Source organism: Euleptes europaea, chromosome 2, assembly GCF_029931775.1.
Source record: "Euleptes europaea isolate rEulEur1 chromosome 2, rEulEur1.hap1, whole genome shotgun sequence".
In the NCBI taxonomy this organism is placed as follows: Eukaryota; Metazoa; Chordata; class Lepidosauria; order Squamata; family Sphaerodactylidae; genus Euleptes; species Euleptes europaea.
The window spans coordinates 63085962-63098590 of record NC_079313.1 but is presented as its reverse complement, the minus strand read 5'-3'; the positions used below and the strand labels follow the sequence as shown (position 1 = coordinate 63098590).

Sequence of the window (12629 nt, the reverse complement as noted above, 5' to 3'; positions counted from 1 at the left end):
CCAACAGTTTTCAAAGGCAGCCCCATACAGAATATATTACAGTACTCAAACTTGGATGTGATCAGAACATTGGATCACCATGGCCAGATCATAGCCATTGTAGTATCCCTTTATTTCAACCAATTGACTGTTTTAAAATGATCTCAGTGTTTTTTCCTGGAATAATTTGTGCACAAAGAAGTGGACCCACAAAACTTGCCAGTGCTTTAAAACTGTAACATGAGAAGTATGTGTGTGTGTGTGTGTGTGTGTGTGTGTGTGTGTGTGTGTACAAAGCAGCTGGATGGGTATGGCCCTTTGCTGCTGACATTCTCGGCATATCTGATCAGGCAAAAGGCTGCCTCCCAGTATTAAGAGTTTACTTGTTGCTATTGAATGCCACACGTTTCATTACAGTTAACTTAAAAGAAAGTAGATGGGCTGACTGACACATCTTCTCCAGCCATTTGTGTGGTCGTGAACTACTTTTGATCAATGTAATGCTGTGTACATATAAAGAACAGTATTCAAACATTTGCCTTTAAAAGTTTGGTATGTTTTTGTGTACACTTCAATTATAAATGAAAAAAATATATTTAATGAAAGCTTCAAAGGTTTTAACTAACTTTGTGTTATACAGGATATCTAATATTTCATGCTGAAAATCAACATTAAAGGCACTGATACAAGTCAACAAAAGCCAGGAAATACAAAACTGACCTTTACTCAGACAGTTGCCCCTTTTTTTCCCTAGCAGAGACTAGTGTAGAGCCCTACCTTTGAATTTCTTGGCTTTTTTTTTTTTTTTTTTTGCCTTATGGTACTAGAAGTGAATAGTGGCTCCTGCTCAGATTTAAAGAAAAAAGTTTCTTGAATGTACCAGGGTTGCCAACCTCCAGGTGGTCAATATAAACAAAACAAAAGCACTCCCGTGCCTATACCATATGGTTTGGAAATTAGCACGGGTAAAAGGTACACAAATGCACAGAGCCAAGTAGCAAAAATGCAAATGTTAATAAGTGCAAAACATCAAAGACAGCAGTGTGAGACAAATAGACCTAACAGCAGTGACTACACAATGTACACTAACAGCAGTGACTACACAATGTACAATATATACATGGATTATAGAATAACCAGGCAAAAAAGTCCTCTTCTTAAGTCTATCAAAGTTGGTTGGTTCCAATTGTATAGTATGTTCATCTGGTATAAATCCAGGGAATATAAATCCAAAGATGGGGGACGGCCGTTTCACCGTGGTTTCTTCAGCCCCATATTATCTCATCCATGTAATGGTAATTCCAGAATATAACAAAGTCCACAAAGGTACACTATTAAGCCACAGCAATGTCCAGCAATTTTTTTTTTTTTTTTTTTTGCCTTATGGTACTAGAAGTGAATAGTGGCTCCTGCTCAGATTTAAAGAAAAAAGTTTCTTGAATGTACCAGGGTTGCCAACCTCCAGGTGGTGGCTGGAGATCTTCTGCTATTACAACTGATCTCCAGCCGATAGAGATCAGTTCCCCTGGAGAAAATGGCCACTTTGGCAATTGGACTCTATGGCATTGAAGGCCCTCCCCTCCCCAAACCCCACCCTCCTCATGATCCGCCCCCAAAACCTCCCATCGGTGGTTAAGAAGGACCTGGCAACCCTATGAATGTACTCTGTGGTTAGGGAACCATTTGACTTAGTAAGAGCCTTTGAGGTTGAATAACCCAGAGCAATACTATGGGTGGTAACGAGTTGTTTAATGAACAAAGGGTATCATAAGCACAGTTTTTTTTCAAGGCACTTTTCTAGTTTTGCTAGGCTGAAAATGCAGCCCTCCCCTCCAACTGATTTGCTCCCAATCACAGAGAGAGAGATGTGGAAGACTTCATAAGGCCTAGACCCAACAGTACTGTAGAGGCAAAGGTTGGGGAAATGCAGGGAATGAGACTAAAAAGATGTTAAAAATAAGGAGGGATAAGGGAGGGTCTCTATACAGGACCTGCAAACAGACTGCTATTGGGAAGGTGTGCCTGGAAATGCAAAGGATTGTATTTTCCATACTGGCTTAAACTTTTCACTCACATCTTTGGGTGCAGAAGATGCAGTTGCTACATTATCTATACTTTTAGAACAACATGAAAGTTCATCATGAGTCTGGGTGGTGCTGAATAACCTATGCCTAACCTGTGTGCTTTTATTTTAATTTCTTACTAGACATGGAGACGACCTGATAGTTACACCATTTGCCCAGGTACGTTCCAAATATTCTAATGCTCCAGTACCTTAAGGTCTGACATTTGAGTGCTCAGAGTGAACTTGCAAAATTGAAGTCCTCAGTTTTCTGTGGTTCCTGGCCCTCTTGGTCCTTCTTCAATCACTGTGCCTTCCCTTTGAACTTGGCAAGTCTTGACAGACTTTCAACTCCTCTAAGTGCAATAACTTTGAAGATTCCTAGGTTTGCCCCCATCCCCCTCTCTCTTGATTAACACTATCTCATCCCTTGATTGGCTGCTTCTGCTATTTTACATGTTCAGTATTTTGACCGCTCCTGGTTTTTTGGCCACTTTCTCATGCCCTAGAAAAACAGGGCCTCTATCTTCTCTTAAATACCCTCTAAAGACAATGTACCAAAGTGATGTAAGAAAGTCAACATTCCAGCTGTCCACTGTTGCAAATGTGCTCTTTGAGCATTTAAAGGTTAAATGCTCTAGAGGTTAACTGTGGCAGCTTAATATGAAAGTGGACCCTTATAGTAGACATCTCGCCCATACTAAACACGTTAAGTGTTGAAATCCATTTTGTCTGGAAAGAGAGCTTGGTGGTATAAGAAGTAGCTGTGAAGCTCACTCCTCTGGTGTTGCTGAAAGCTGTGGAAGAGGAGGCTGTTGTGAAGATTATTCAGTTACCCATCTGTGCTGTCCTATCATGTATGACTTTCAGTGGATTGCAGAAAGTTACTGCAGTCTAACATTGTCATAACTGCTGGTTTATTGCTGAGATTTATACAGATACAATGGGTTTAGAAGTCACATTAAAGGTGGCGAAATGTTTGACAGAAGTTGTCAAGACTAGGATGAAAGTTTAAATCATATTTATATGGGAAATGTATGGAATGAGGATTCTTGTATACCATCTATGCTATATTTCTGAGAATATGCCAATAAAGGTCGTTTGATTTGATTTCAATGGGTTTACAAAATGGTTTATACTGATGCTTGGATGGCTAACCAGAATGCCACCAAATTGTCCCTCCAGTGCTGCCCTGCCCCGCCCCAAAGTACCCTGTTACTTCCATTGCTGACTTGTTTTTCATGCCCTCCTGAATTACCAACTTTTATGAACACATGAAGCTGCCTTATACTGAACCAGACCCTTAGTCCATCAAAGTCAGTATTGTCTACTCAGACCGGCAGCGGATCTCCAGGGTCTCAGGCAGACGTCTTTCACATCACCTACTTGCCTAGTCCCTTTAACTGGAGATGCTGGGGATTTAACCTGGGACCTTCTTCATGCCAAGCATATGCTCTACCATGTCAAGCAGAGGCCCTACCATGCATGAGTAACTTGAGCTGGGTGTCTTTTACAAGTAGTTGGCCATACTAAGCAGGTGTGGTATACGTTGCATGTGCTGCATAAAGAATGACAAAAATCCCCACATATCAGCATGTTCTCTGTCATGGGTATGATCCAGCCAAAGATAAGTGCATTGAAACCCTACAGATTTCTCTGGGCGCCGGTTATGTATTTCACTCTCTTACATTGAAATCAATGGGCATCAAAGTATTGATCTACCTATTTTATATGTGTTCAAAATCTCCATTTTTAAAATATACATTATGTCCTTTTGTATTTTATATAGGTCTTGGCAAGTTTGAGAAGTGTAAGAAATAATTTTACATTATTGACAAACCTGCAAGGAGCATCAAACAAGTAAGCTGCTTCTTTTAAAATAATTATAGTTGCAGCACTCACATATTAAGACAGGTCTTAATTATTAGATGCAGTGTGGTGTAGTGGCTAGAGGGTTGGTCTAAGTCCTGGGAAACCCAGGTTCAAATCCCCTCTTCCCTCTCAAACCCCCTGGTGACCTTGGGCCACTCACTTTCTCTCAACCTACCCTACTTCACAGGATTGTTGTGAAGATAAAATGGGGGAGGACAGAACCAAGTATACTAGATAGGATAAATAAATAAGGTAGATCCTCAGTAACCTTTCATCCCAAGTCACATACACAAACATTCATGAAGCTGCCTTATATTGAATCAGACGACCATTCCATCAAGATCAGTATTGTGGGCCCAGTGCTGAATAGGTAGCCGGTCCCAGCAAACAAAGACCCCCTTAACCAGCATGCACCCATTCCCTTCCCCAAGCCCAGAGTCTGCTTATGCTTTGGTGAATAATGCACAGAGTCTTTATGCAGGAGGAAACTGGCCACAACTTTATTAGTTACATAATTAGGCAATGGCGTAGCGTAGGGGGGGATACAGGAATGAGATGACCCGACTGTCAACTTAAATCCTCCTAAGACCCAGCCTGCCTTCTGGGTGTAGCCTGGGATGGCAGTATGAGGCACCCACATGGGCAGAAGCCTGCTGTGTGGTCCCCTGCCACTTGGGAGGAGGCCAAACCTGCAGCCCCCGATCTGGGCTTTCACCAAACCAGGCCTCCCCCCAAACCCTTATTGGGGTCCCTAGTGTAGGGGAAAGGGGGCACACAGGCCGTCTTTCCCCCCAAACTGGATCAGACCCCATGCTCAAACCACCTACTACTAAAGTTGTGACAAAAAAACAAATAACAACCAACAGAATATAAGGAGGGCAGGCGAGACAAGCTTGAGTGAAGGACTGAGCAGGGAGGTGAAGGAGTCCGACTTATATCCCCAGCCGGCAGACCTGAGTAAAAACCTCAGGTGCTATTGCAAGCTGGCTGGTAAACAGCATTACTACTGGGCCCTGATTGGCCTGTTTGAACGAAGTAGGCAGGGCAGCTGAGACGCCATGTGGTTGGGCTGTGCAAGGCTGCCATTCGCCCAGCCGCCGCCTGCCTGAACAGAGGGCTCCTGCCACACCACTAGCCACGTCTGCGGCCAGGAGATCCCCACAACCTCCAAGAGGCTCGGAAAACTGCCGGTCACCTGCTCGCCTTCCCCCCAACCCTGCCAGCCCCGGCTCACTGCATGTGCCCGCAAAAATGGGCTACAGGTGAGTCAGATCTCTCGTGCTTGTCTACTCAGCCTGGCAGCAGCTGTCCAAGGTGTCGGGCAAAAGTCTTTCTCATCACCTACTACCCAATCCTTTTAACAGTGGGGATGCTGGGGATTCAGCCTGGGACTTTCTGCATGTAAAGCAGATTTCTACCATTGAGACACTGCCTGTGATTTTTGCAGATGTTGTTTTCCAGTTGCATTCACATAGCCATTGCATGCTGTTTCATGTGAAGTGCCTTAGTTATTCCGTATTAATGGCAAATATACTTCAGATTGTACTAGCAGGTAGTTCTCAGTCCTGACTGCACCCCTATAATAAGTACTTCATACCATATTATTTATTCCTCCACAGGAGGTCCCCGGCAGCAAATCAGCCCCCAGTTGCCAGACTTAATCTTCAAGGTACGTGTTTTGTTGAAGCACATTATGTTTAAGTGAAAACTGTAGGCTTGTTAAAAATCCGATTGAATCTATTTAAAAACTCTTAGAGTCCCTGCATCACAAAGACCAAAGCCAATGCATTTATAGTATGGAGCAAATCTGTATACTCAAAACAATCAGAATTGCGGTGCTTAATACTGTTTGAGTTGGCTGTTGCAATTTAAGACTGAGTGGAAAGAATAGAAAACCATTAATTCATGTATTTCTACCTTGGCCACATGAGTGGTTTCTCCAGGTGAAACACACTTTTAAACAGCCTTAAGTTTGGACATTTGTGGTTCAGGAGAGGTGTTGGTGGAAAAGTGAAAGACTGAAGAGGGCACAGAAAAACCAGTAGCAGATGGCAAGATATATAAGCAGTGTTGGCTAGAGGAAAACTTTTGGTAGATAAGAAGAGGGTGAAGGAAATGATTCATTGATGAAATATGGGAAGACTGTAACAGTAAAGATATACAATTAACAAGAATTGTGAGCAATGGTTTGTACTCAACAAAAGATAACCAGTTCTGTGCAATCTTTTGAGACAGCCAGGGTTGCTGGGAATTTCTGAGCAACAAATGCATATGCATTTTGAGCAACAATTGTTTCTCAGTGTGTGAGCAGACTGCTGGACGTGATGGGCCTTGGTCTGATCCAGCATGGCCTTTCTTATGTTCTTATGTTAAGCATTTTGTCAACTAAAAAACAAATGCAGGAGTTGTTTGTTGCTGTTGTTTAAATGTGCTGCTTAGCACTCTTTTGTGAATGTTTGCTGTAGAAGTCAAATTCTGAGTGTTTCCCAAGCATCACTGACCTATAACGTATATAATACCTATAGAAATTCTTACGTAACTTTTCAGAAATATGGCATGAGACGAAGTTGGAAGAAAACATATAAATAATTGAGGCAGTATTATACCCGGCTGGCATAGAGAGTTTGAACAATACTCTGGGTTACGGTTTATCAACAAATACAGAGTATGAATACAACTACAAAGGTTGCGATCACAAAGAAAACATTCTTGAACTCTTCTAAATATTTTTTTCAGTGAAAGGTTAAGGCTTAATCTCAGTAAGTGGTAGAAAGAGAAAATATTGATATTTTTTTTAAAAAATTTTTTGAAAGCAAGTGTTGCATGGTGGTTAGAATATCAGTCTAGGTAGGATCTGGAATACCCAGAATCAAACCCCCACTCTACCATGGAAGCTTGCTGAATGACCTTGGGCCAGTCACACACTCTCAGTCTAACCTACCTCACAGGTTGGTGTGAGGATAAAGTGAGGAGAGGAGAATGATGTAAGCCACTTTGGGTTCCATTGGGGAGAAATGTAGGATATATATGAAGTCAGTAAATGATTACATAATTTAACATTTCTCTCTGATTATAGAAAAGAGCATACTAAAATGTGTGAGGAGTAGGTAGGATTCTGTTTTTTAATTAAATGTTAAATGGGAAATGTTTTATAGTTGATATTACTTTGACCTGGCATTTGAAAAGAGGAATCTTTATCACAGTACATGTATCATTTTTATTTTGTGCGGAAAGAAACACTAGAATTGAAATGTACCAAGCAGCACTTCTTGGTGGCTCAAGGAGATAACTAGCCATTATCTTATTAACAATGGAAAGTGTTCAACATATATCTTCCATTATTAATCTTGATTCGTAGAATCCACACAATCAACTGAAGTTCGTGTTAGAAAAATAGCATATTCTTTTATCATATTAACATCTGATGTGTGATGTATCCTGTTATGAAAAGTATGACAATCCTAAATCCAAGTAACGTAAATGTGTGGAATAATTGTTGTTGAAGAACATCATCTTCATCTTATATTCTGATAGCAAAGTCAGCCAAATCTGAGGATTGAAGCTGTGAATAGGCAAGAGAGATCTTTTTACAAACCTGAACAATGGCCCAGGTTTTCAGAAAAAATGTGAAATCTAAAAAAAAAACATTGAGGGGTTTAAAAAAAACCAAATTGATCCTGAGGCAGGATTCATTTGGGCCCGGGCCTGGCAGCAACCACTTCACAACTTGATACCACCTGACTTGCATGACTGAACTAGGCCTGGCTGCTTGCTACTGTTCAACAGCAGCCTCCCTAAGAAAGCCAATGTGATGTAGCAGTTAGAGCTTCAGAGTAGGGTCTGGGAGATCCAGGTTCAAATTCACATCTTGTTATGGAAGCTCACTGGGTGATTTGGGGCCAGTTACATACTTTCAGCTTAACCTACCAGACAGAGTATTTAAGGATAAAAAAGGGGGAGAGAAGAATAATGTAAGCTGCTTTGGTTTTCACTAAGGAGAAAGGTGGGATTCAAAAGAAGAAAATAAATGATAAATATAGTGGAAGATTGAAGGGAGATAAAAAGTAGGCTGATGAATGGCTGAGAAGGAGATAATGAGGCAAGGAAAGAGAAGAGGATATGGGGGTTTCCAGGAGGAAGGAAAGAGGAAATAGCGCAGGGAACAGGATACAGGGGAAAGTGAGATGCTCCCCACTAGTCTTTGAGGTTTCTCTGCAGTGCAAGTGGGCCTGGCCCAGTGGACCATAACTATGTTTGCCAGATCCAGGTTAGGAAATTCTTGGAAATTTTGTGGTGGAGTCTGAGGAAGGCAGGTTTTGGGAGAGGAACGGCCTCAGCTGGATATGATGCCATAGTTCACCCTCCAGAGAAACCATTTTCTTCAGTGGGACAGTGGGACAGATCTTTGTTTGTTCAGTTATAATTCTGGGAGATTTCCAGGTTCTCCCTGGAGGTTGGCATCACTAGGCCTGGTAGCAATTTTTGGGTGACTTGATACCACCTAATTTGCATGACTCAATTAGGTTTTATGCCAGTAGTTTTGATATTGATATTGACTCAATTAGGCCTTGCTGCTTGCTACTCTTCTACAGAAGCGACCTTATGAAAACCAGTGTGGTGTAGTGGTTAGAGCGAGAAGGAAAAGAGGGGAAAAGTGGGGAGAGGAAAATGAGATGCCCCCGGCAAGACATTGCGGGTTCCCATTTGTAGATCCAATTCAGCATTTGCAATGGAAATTAACACAGTACATTTCCTTGCACTAAACAGAAGCTTATGCCTTTTTTAAAGTTATAAGAGGAATTACTATATCCTGGAATGGGACATGTTATTGTTGAGAATACTGTACATGGGAAATCCTTATGACAGCCCTACAAGGTAAGTCAGCATCATCCAGATGTCCTAGAGAGAGACCTAGACTGAGAGAACACTGGCTTCTCTACCACCACAAATGAATCTGTGGCTGAGGCAAAATACAAACTAGGGATTTCCAATGAAAACTCAGAATATAACTGGATAGCTGCAATGGTACATTTTTGTATTTTGAGGTGGGGAAGTTGCAAGATGTGGAAATACAACATGGATTAATAACAACATTGACTGTATGCATGCTGTTTTAAAATAATAGTTTAACGCAGTTTGCCAAACACGTTTCAGCAGCCTAGATGTGTTAAATACTTGGCTTTTTGGCCTCTTTGGGGTCTTTTATAACTGTGGGAACAGCTTGCTGTGTTCCTGCAGTCTGTAATTACAATAAAATAAAAGAGGAGAAATCTGGCAGAATTGGGCGGGGGGACACAGGGTGTATTCCTAGAACATTATATTCTTCCTCACTGTGACTTTAAGTATGAAGAAAGGATCTTATGAAAAGACTGGACAGCAGTATATTTTATACAAAAAATGTAACCTTAATTATTCATTATGGTACGGTATAATAACCAAGAGGAGCCCTGTGGTGCAGAGTGGTAAGCTGCAGTACTGCAATCCAAGCTCTGCTCATGACCTGAGTTCGATCCCAACGGAAGTTGGTCTCAGGTAGCTGGCTCAAGGTTGACTCAGCCTTCCATTCTTCCGAGGTCGGTAAAATGAGTACCCAGCTTGCTGGGGGTAAAGGGAAGATGACTGGGGAAGGCACTGGCAAACCACTCCACAAACAAAGTCTGCCTAGTAAACGTCAGGATGTGACGTCACCCCATGGGTCAAGAATGACCCAGTGCTTGCACAGGGGACCTTTACCTTACCTTATAATAACCAAGAGTTTTCATTGGGAATGAGTTCTATTTGAAGTATTATGCCAATATTAGGGAGTTGTATTGACACATAGAGGACTGCTGGTGGCAAAGAGCAAGCAGAGCCAAGCCCAGTAAATCTGCCCGAGCCTCAGAGGCCACTTGGCCCAGACCCCTCATCAGCCGTGGCAGTTTGTGTCAACTCACCAACCGTCTCCTCCTGCACTGCTTCTAGTTTGGGGGGGGGATGATGCAGCGGCTGAGCTAATGCCCATTCTTGGCCCCAATGAGCTAAGTGGCCCCGCAGTCCTGGCTTGTAGCAAAGCAAGGGCCGCTCTGCCTGACTCACTCCAGGGTCGTTTTCCCTTCCCAGTCCACTCCTGGATCAAGCTACCCTAGTATTTTTGCCTTTTATGGTTTTGGTCATTGGTTGCTACTTGCTCTCACTAAGTCATATCGCTCTGCTTCCTATATGGAACTCTTCTTTGCTTGTCAGATTTTGCTCATTCTCTCTTTTTTCCCCTTCTCCTCATATCAAAATCTATTTCTCCTACCTGGCCCGTGAACGCACCAGCAACTTACCTCGCTATTTATACGTGTCGAGTACAAAAGGATCCAAAGTGAAATAATATTTCTGTTCCCACCGCGCCGCATTTCTCTGTTGTTGTTTTTTTATAAAATCCGCAAGATTTCTGTTCCCACTGTGCCGCCTTTCTCCGCTGTACTGAGCTCGAAGGAAGGGTGGCGATTGGTCCAGGGATAATAATAAAAATTCGCGGGCCTTCCCACAATGGTAGCGGGGAAGGCTGTTTAAAAAATGGCGGGGGGAAAGGGAAAAAACCCGAGAATTGTGGGAGTTCGAGGGGAAAGCGAAAGTGGGACTTGCCGCCATCCCACCCTCTCGCTTCTAAGCACTGCAAAGCCGAAAAGGGGGGGGGGACAAGTGTGGGCGGTTAGAAAGGATGAGGGCGGGGCTGTGGACTTTCAGCGGGGTTGCATGTTCGCACTTCAAAGCTCCGCATGAGGAACACGTTTCATTTTAATCCTCTTACCGCGGAGAAACTGTGCACTGAAGCCGTATCCTGCATCCTTCGGGTGAGATAAAGTGCGAACATGCAAGGAAAGCCCGCGAAGTCAGCGCCACAAATGGCAAGTGCGGACCTGACCCAGTTTTGGCATTTTCCCAGAAAAACATCCTAATCTGTAGGAAGCATGATTGTAACCACCCCCCTCTGTTGCTAATGGTTTTATAGCATGCTCCGCAACCATTTTATGTACTTCTTCAGGTACTTCCATAGCTACAGTGGTGAAATAAGAAAGGGCTCTTTGCTAGGAGCTTCCTCTACTACAGAATCTCTACCAATAGTGACAGGGCCAAAGGCCACCCCCCCCCCTTCAATGGAGAGGAGAGGTGCAGTTTGGCTGTTGGTGGGGGGAACAGAGAGCCAGCAGCATTCATCCTTAGGTCTGACATGGGAAGAAAGACTGGCCCAAGGAGAAGGGCATATAGGAGCTGCATCAGGCTGTTCCTCCATTATTGGGAAGCGAAGGCAGGAGACACCATCGACGGCAATGTCTCCAGCTCCTTGCAGCCTGTAGGCTGGGTGGGGGGGATGCTCTAGTGAAGGGATAAAGAGTGCTTGGGCAGAGTCTTACAGTACGCGCTAAAATTACCTAAGCTGTCATTAATTCCTCTCCTCCTTCCAAATTGCTTGCGTTGTGTACTCTCACCCACACACACACTTATCCTGCACATGGGCCTTTGTCTTCTCCTTCTTGCTGCCGTGTCTTCCTCACTGCCTCCTAACGTTCACTTTTCCAAAGAGGAAGGGTCAGCCTGACACAGGCTCCTGTATGCCCTTTCCTTAGGGTTGCCAACCTCCAGGTACTAGCTGGAGATCTCCTGCTATTACAACTGATCTCCAGCCGATAGAGGTCAGTTCACCTGGAGAAAATGGCCGCTTTGGCCATTGGACTCTATGGCATTGAAGTCCCTCTCCTCCCCAAACCCTGTCCTCCTCAGGCTCTGCCCCCAAAACCTCCTGTGGGTGGCAAACGGACCTGGCAACCCTACCTTTCCTTGAGTCACATCTCTTTCTGCATTAGGCCCCAGGTATGACAGCCGACTGGCTCTCTGTTCCTGCCACCAGTGGCCAAACCACATCCCTCCTCTCACTTCCTTGAAGGGTGAGGATGGGGCAGCATTCTTCTGGTTCCAACTCCTCTTCACCACACTGCCTTGGCCTTCGCTCTTCTCCCCTAAGAACTGGGATGCGCAAAAAAGAGGAGGCTTGACTTTTCTGCATCCCAACAATTGCCTGCACTGCTAATAGCTCTGGGGGGATTTGGCTTGTGTGCGCTGCAGATCCCTCTTGAGCAATAAAAATGAAGTCGGCCCTTTGATTATCCCAGTTCTGGTGTTGGCTCTCTTTATTCTGCATCCACAAACTATGTCCTTTCTGCTGTCTCCCCTGACTTTGACAGATTACCTGTAGGCTTAGCATTCTTTTGTGGAGTACTATGCTTTAAGCTTTGCTTGATAGGTGTTACTACCCACTGATTTTCTAACTTACAGATATTACAGGCTCTTGCCAATAACTGGGCAGAGAATTTCTCTTCAAACACACAATACCATCCCTACTTCGACACCAGGCATTCTTTTCTATTTGCTGACAGTACCATAATTACTTCAAGAACATTCCAAATCTGTATCAGACACAGTTGACAATACACTCAGTCAAACAGAGCGATCTGGATCCAAATTGTACAATTTACACTGCTCCATTTTAGTTGCAGTTATTCTGCAAGCTGCTTAAAAATAGTAAAATAACTATTTAAATGCTCAGATCAGAAGGCAACACAAGGATGCCCACTCTCTCCTACAAGGATGCCCACTCTCTCCACTTCTTTTCGATTTATCAATGGAGGTTCTCGCGAACTACATAAGAAATGATCCTAAAATCTTGGGTCTGGTAATAGACAATGAAGAA

The 12629-nt window shown here is 43.4% G+C and overlaps 1 protein-coding gene across 2 annotated transcripts in view; it reads left to right on the top strand.

The window, feature by feature from the left end:
* Positions 1-12629, top strand: part of PDE4B (phosphodiesterase 4B) — a 305529-nt gene that overhangs the window by 234458 nt on the left and 58442 nt on the right. For both annotated transcript variants that reach the window (XM_056867746.1, XM_056867747.1), the window contains 3 exons: positions 2186-2222; positions 3831-3901; positions 5533-5582. In XM_056867746.1, the coding sequence (XP_056723724.1) occupies positions 2186-2222; positions 3831-3901; positions 5533-5582 (158 nt within the window). The remainder of the gene's footprint in view (positions 1-2185; positions 2223-3830; positions 3902-5532; positions 5583-12629) is intronic.